A 6,353-nucleotide genomic window follows, 5' to 3' on the forward strand; every position below is an offset into this window, starting at 1 on the left:
GAAGGCATGAGTACATTTGGTGCCTCTTGCTCTGGGCTATGTGCAAGTTACTCCTTGCTTGCTTTGAGACTTAACTTCTCTGTGCAAATGCTGGAGCAGGCTGTTTAGCTCTACCATAACCCCATATAAAGAGCATCCTCAACATGCTCTGTTTACTCCTGTAGCGTCCAAGTCCCCTTTCTCAGAGAGCTGCGGGCCAACCTCTTCCAAGAAGTCACCCAGTGAGCAGATACAGACACCAGTTGCCTTTTTAGCCAGCTGCTCCCCAGACTTCCAACCCCCTTACCCTGTCAGACCAGCCTGCCCTGTCGGCTCTGAAGCATCACAGACCTGCAGGCATTTGACATCATTTACGTTAAACTTCCTTAAGAGTTCAGCTAACTTGGCCTGCCTGTATCTCTTGTGCTCTGTGGCCTCCAATTCCAGTCCTGCTCCCCAGCACACCCAAAACAACTGCAGGCATGTGTTCAAAGATTATAGGCAAAGCTGGTAGCACAGGCTAAGTTTCAGAGTAACAGACCCATCCTGTCACAAGCACATGCTTTCAGTCACAGCTTGCCAAACTTGAACCACTGGAGTGAAACTTTTGAAAAGTTCCAGCTGATACAGCTCAGCTATTCCAAGAATAAGATTAGAGAACATATTTTTTGTTCACATTCAGGATAATCTCGTAACTGCTCTGAGAGGCCATAGCACCCCTGTGCTTCAGAGGAGGGATCTCTAACCAGAAAAGGAAAATCATTCCTTGAACTGGGATTACATATTTGCTACTCCCACCAAATCTATCCAAACTGAATCTCAAAAGGTCCATGGACATATCAAGGCTAACTTGGAGACTACGAAGAAAACATCATTCGGTCATTTTTCTAAGAGCTTGATTTTATAACACTGGCAGTTTAAGCAGTGTGTCCTTAAGAAACTTATTACTGCCATAACTGTACTGAGTACACTAAGGTGAAGATCGACAGTGACACAACTGAGCCAAGAAGCAGTTTGCTTCCCCTAGCAATAAAGACCAGAGCAATTGCCTAAGAGGACTGGAAAAACGCAGTTTACTTTCCCTTTAATGAAGGTGCAACAGGCAGGAGACCAGCTCCTCATACTGAAGCCCCTGCAACTGAGCCTGCAGATTATGGAGCTGCTGCAGTACTGAGGGAGATAAACTGAAGCACTGACAGAGGGGCTGAGCTCACCAGAGTCCGTGTCTGGATGTGTCCCCTGTTCCAGCCCATCCATATCCTCCTGCATGGAGCCTTCCTTCGCTTCTCTGCCTCCCTCGCCTTCGGGAGCTTTGCTGGGGACTGCCTCCAGCAGCTTCTCCTGCTTCTGGATGAAGGACTCCATAGCTGCCAGCGACAGGGTGCCAGAGACCTACAAAAGTACCACAGCAGTGAGCTGCACCCAGCCTAAGCTGATCAGACACACCAGACAGCCCCACACTGCTGTGGTTTTACCAGCACAACTACTGCCTCTCTGCAAAAACCTGGTGTGCAGGAACAAGGCTGCAACAGCCACAACTCTTGTGCACGTGGATTATTCCCAGGCAGCAGCCGAACAGGGTGATGATTCAGATCATGAAAGGACTGTGAGAGGGATCTGAACTTACAGCGCTGCCCTCCCTGATAGAGTACACGATCCTGTCATGCGCTTCGCTCACGCTCAGCACTGGAGCAATTTTACTGGACGAGAACCTCAGCCTGGACCTGAAGAGGAGAAACACACCAGAGTCAAGGTTTCCTCCACAAACTGCGAGTGAGGAGTTTCCCAGCCTCAGCCAAGAACCTGGATCAGCCTCCTCTGTCCAGTGTCACGTCCAAGCTAAGCAGTCTGACTAGACCTAAAGTGGTTCAAAAAAAGCATATGCCCCCAGGATAACTAAGGTGGCAGTAAAACTACACAACAAAAGCTTTAAAGGACTTTTCCTCAACTACACAAGCGCCTAGCCAAGGCTTTCTGACATCCACCTTCTTTGGCAGGTATGGGACATACAAATTTTCATGGAGATACAGGCATTTCTGCTCAGTAAGGTGTGAGCGTTGCAGCATACACAGGAGAGCGTTCAGAAACACCTCTGAGATGAAACATACCCAGCAGGACTGGGAAATCCAATCATAAACACACACACACACACACACACACACAGAAAGGAGGATATCAAAGGGCATTTGGGATTGTGGGCTAAACTGTAAAATAGCCTGTTTGTCACTAAGGAATGTTCTTTTCAGCCCAGATGCTTCAAAACTTGTACTTTTTTGGTTTGTCTTTTTGTCCAAAGCAGCTTTTTCTAGCAAAGCATCTCTTTTCTGGAAAAAAAAAAGCCATACTCATGCAGAAACCTTCCTTTCTGTAAGGGAAGAACCACTGATGAGCACAATGAGGCTGGTCACTGCCAGCAACACCAAATAAACACTCGGTGAAGCAACATACATGCAGTGACCTTAAACACTACTCCTAAATAAATATTCAGATGTTTGCTGGGCAAGGCAGCATGCCACTGTGTGAAACACGTGGGAAAGGCAGGAGTGAACCTTCAGGTATACAACTTACAGATGTATTTTGCAGTGACTCACCACATATATAGGTCATGTGCATGTTTAAGGGTAAAAAGCAATTTTCCAGCAGCATCAACATCTTTGCTGGCAAGTGCCACTGCCCCATAGGTCCCTCAGGAGGAAACCCACCTTCTGTGAAAAGCTGAGAATTCTTAGAAAATCCTTTATACAAAGAGGAACTCAAATACCCTTGCTCAGTATGTGACAGAGAAAGCAATTTGGCTATAGTACAACAGCTTATCCACAACAGGTAAAGCATCAAGTCTTTTCCCCACAACAGAGTCAGCTTAGGCATGAAATCCATGTCGTGCATAAAGCATGGGGGAAGCTGCGGGAGCCCTTACTTGTTAGTCTTCTTCCCTTCTGTCTGAGATTTCCCTTCCACTTCAGACTCGCTAAGATCCTCCGTGGGGCTCTGGGGCTCTGACCTGGGGAATGCCGTCTTCAAGGTGTCCACAATGGCATTGACAACGATCTGCAAAAGCCAGCAGTGCCATCAATTATTGAATATATTTCTATTCCTTGAATATGAATTAAGAGTTTTCAGACTTGCATTCTCTCTATTTTCCAGGATAACTCCCCCCCTGGCTCTTTGAGATGGACTCCAACTCTTCCTAGCTTTATGGCTTTCTGGGCAAGCTGAGCCCAGCTACACAGAAAGCACTTGAGTTTTTTGGCTACTACCACATAGACACTGAAGCCCAAGAGGCACGTCTGGGTGCAGTTGCAAGTGGCTCAGATAACCAGTTTCCCACTTGTGTACCTTGTCTATCCTGGAGACAATGAAGGGCTTCTTGACGAACGCAATCCTGGCGTCAGTGTTCAGGGCGAGGAACTCCTGCACCTCCTCACTGTTTGCTATCTCAGGAACCGCACACAATTGCTGCAAGGAAAGATGTAACTTTAGGTCTTTTTCGAGTTGACTTCCCAGCCCAATCATGTAAAGTGCTGGGGAATAGATCTGATGTGCTCCACTGTCAGTACAGAGCTGTCCCGAGCACTGCTTTCCAGCTCACAGGGGCACATGAGCAAGCATCTCACCTTCAAGAAAGATTCTAGCAGACTTTTTCTGGCTTCCACTTTATCGCTGTCCATATTTCCGAACGGGAGATCAGGGAACAGTTTCTTTGGGCCTTTGATATCTACAAAGTAAACAAATCCATTAGCAAGCTTGAGAAAACTGCAACAGTTGTGTTAAAATCTTAATGCTCTCATGCTTAAAACTACCACTACACACTGCCTGGCATCAGCCCAAGATAATATGCCCCTCAAGGCAGGCAACCTGAATTAGACCTCAAATCCATACAGAACTTGCATTCTGCTGGACTTCATATCATCCGTATCCGTGCCTTTGAAGTTCAAAGAAGCAAGAACACCAGTTTAGCACAAGGACTCTAGATCACTCAAAGAGCCACTAAAATTCTCAACAAAGCAGTTTTCTGGCCAAACCTTCGGATTTGTCAGAACCAAAGGATTATGTAGGAAGAGGCTAAATTTAATGAGGCTTTATACATAAGTAACATTAGAAGAAACATTGTTTTCTTTTTTAAAAAAGCTTATGTTCAACCCATACTAGTCTCCTTTCTTACATGGAGGCAACATGCTTGCAGATACCAGTGTTTCTATTCACTGTTACAGTGCAAAACTGCAAAAACAAGTGTTGTGATCAGAACAGGAGCAAGGATGTTTTGAAACACTGGAATTTGCTGCCAAAAGGAAAAAATCTCTCCTCCATCCAGCCCTGCACAAAACAATGGAGGAGGTGGGCATCACAAAGAGCCCAGAGCTGTACAGGCAGGACAGAATACCCTCAGAACAGAGGAACATGGACTGGGGTGAGAGGGACAAGGATTTTCTAAGGGAGCTCATGCAGTCACTGACTTTTCAGGAATTTGCGGAGCTCCGGTTTCTCCTCCAGTCTGGTTTGGAGGTTGAGGAACTCCCGGTAACGGCGGTTCACGGTGTGGTAAGCCATTTGCTGAAGGCTGCCTGCACTCTCACCCTCCAGGGCTGTCTCATACTGAGGAGGAAGGCAACAGACAATAATCCTTACCCCAAAACATTCCTGATGTGCTATGGTCCTCGTCGGCCCCACAGTCCACAGACCCCACAGAGGCCCCATCCAGCGGTTCCTCACACTGACCCTTCCTTGAAGAACAGCAGCTGCACAGCATACAGACCCCTCAGCATGAAAACAAAGGCTACAAAACTCTCAACCAGCCCCATGCAACCCTTGGCCACAAGTGGGAACCCCTATCCCACACCCAAACAGCCACTGGAAAAGCCACTGTGGCCAATAATCCCCCCACTGCCAGACAAAATTTGTTGTTGAGCCACACACAGAGCAAGTCCCTGTCTCCAAAACCACATGTGCTCCCTTGTCAGGGCAGAGAAATTGGAAAAGGGGTGACAGACAGGGAAGCCTTTACCTTGACGGTGTACAGGGTGTAGGGGTGGAAGCCAGTCCCGCTGTGCTCTCGGGCAGTGATGGTCCCAGTTATCCGCAGGTTCTGGATGACAACTGGCCCGTCAGGGCTGCTGAGGGGCTCAAAGCTGAAGGTGCTGATGGAAGCCGTTGGGGAGGAGGATGAGAGCAGGGGCAGAGTCTGCCCAGGGTCTGGGGGACTTTGTGGTGGGCCGTCTGCTGCCCCCAGATCTTTCCCCAAGCTGGAAGGCCTCTGCGAGGAGGATTTCTTGGGGACAACTGGGCTTTCCTCTTCCTTCTCCACTGCTGGATTGATCTGGATGTCAGGGCAGGAGCTCAGCACAAAAGCAGAGGTGGGAAGCAGGCCAGAATCTGAGCTGGTGGCAATGGCCTCCTCCAGATCCCCCACGCCATCCTCTGAAGTGGCCGGTCCCTCCAGCACAGTGGAGGTATCCTGGAGGGGTTCATCGAGGAACTCCCCCGCGGGTGATGGCACCAGCAGGTCCGTGTCCTGGCCCGCATCAGGCATAGGGGACTCCAGCTCCATACCCTCACAGGGGAAGAGGGAGCCCAGGGCTCGCGGGCGGAGGAAAGGCTCCTCTGTGTGGCACAGCCCACTCGCCATGTCCTCTCCCTCCTCGCTAGCAGCCCCTGCCTCTTGCCTGGGCACCTCCGTGAACCTTGGTGAGGGGGGCAGCCCAGCAGGAACAGCGTCTGTGTGCACCACGAAGGGCAAGAAATCAGGCACTGGGGGTGCAGGGGGTAACTCCTCACCCCGGGGCTTCTTGGAGAAAGCCCCAATGAGGAGCAGGTTGATCCAGTCAGGATCGGCCATCTTCCTGATGGCTGGCAGCAGCACATTGCAGGCGACCAGCTCCACCACCACGAAACGTCCCGTCCGTGTTTCCAAGTGGGGCCATGGCACCAGCGCCCGCAGCAGTGTCTCCACAGCAGCCCGGGCATAGCCCACCTCAGCTGCGGGGCTGCGGAGGGCAGGGTGCGGCCCCACCAGCCGGCTGTACTCCTGCCACAGGGTCCGGTTGCCCTCTGGATCGCCCTTCAGGTTCTCACAGGCCTGCAGGTAGCTCTGCAAGTGATGGCCACAGAGGAGGAGAAGGCGGTGTGCCAGGGCTTGGCGGTCCACTCGTCCCATCCTCAGCCTCAGCTCGGCGGCCAGGCCCATCATGGCCTTCTCCACCTCAGCCTCGAAGGCCGGCTCGCTGCTGACGGTGCAGTACCAGGAGGCGACAAAGTCCCGGACCACTTTGCGGACGGTGCTTGCGATCTCCCTCTCCAGCCACCCCTTGGCCGCCGGGCAGTGGGGCTGGGGCCGCAGGGAGCTGACAAAACGCTCCAGCCGCAGCCGCCGACCAGGG

General features: G+C 50.8%; 1 protein-coding gene across 2 annotated transcripts in view; it reads right to left on the reverse strand.

The window, feature by feature from the left end:
- SNX19 (sorting nexin 19) overlaps window positions 1–5,926 on the reverse strand; it is a 31,859-nt gene extending 25,933 nt beyond the window's left edge. For both annotated transcript variants that reach the window (XR_003399942.1, XM_026863737.1), the window contains exons 1-7: window positions 4,982–5,926; window positions 4,434–4,572; window positions 3,594–3,694; window positions 3,316–3,435; window positions 2,897–3,027; window positions 1,607–1,703; window positions 1,194–1,371 (exon numbers count right to left, since the gene is read on the reverse strand). Coding sequence is in view for 1 of the 2 variants with exons in the window: in XM_026863737.1 (XP_026719538.1) it covers window positions 1,194–1,371; window positions 1,607–1,703; window positions 2,897–3,027; window positions 3,316–3,435; window positions 3,594–3,694; window positions 4,434–4,572; window positions 4,982–5,812 (1,597 nt within the window). In the remaining variant the exon portion in view is untranslated. The remainder of the gene's footprint in view (window positions 1–1,193; window positions 1,372–1,606; window positions 1,704–2,896; window positions 3,028–3,315; window positions 3,436–3,593; window positions 3,695–4,433; window positions 4,573–4,981) is intronic.
- Window positions 5,927–6,353: the final 427 nt, after the last annotated feature.

This window comes from Athene cunicularia (assembly GCF_003259725.1).
Source record: "Athene cunicularia isolate RWA chromosome 24 unlocalized genomic scaffold, athCun1 chr24_part1, whole genome shotgun sequence".
Lineage (NCBI taxonomy): Eukaryota > Metazoa > Chordata > Aves > Strigiformes > Strigidae > Athene > Athene cunicularia.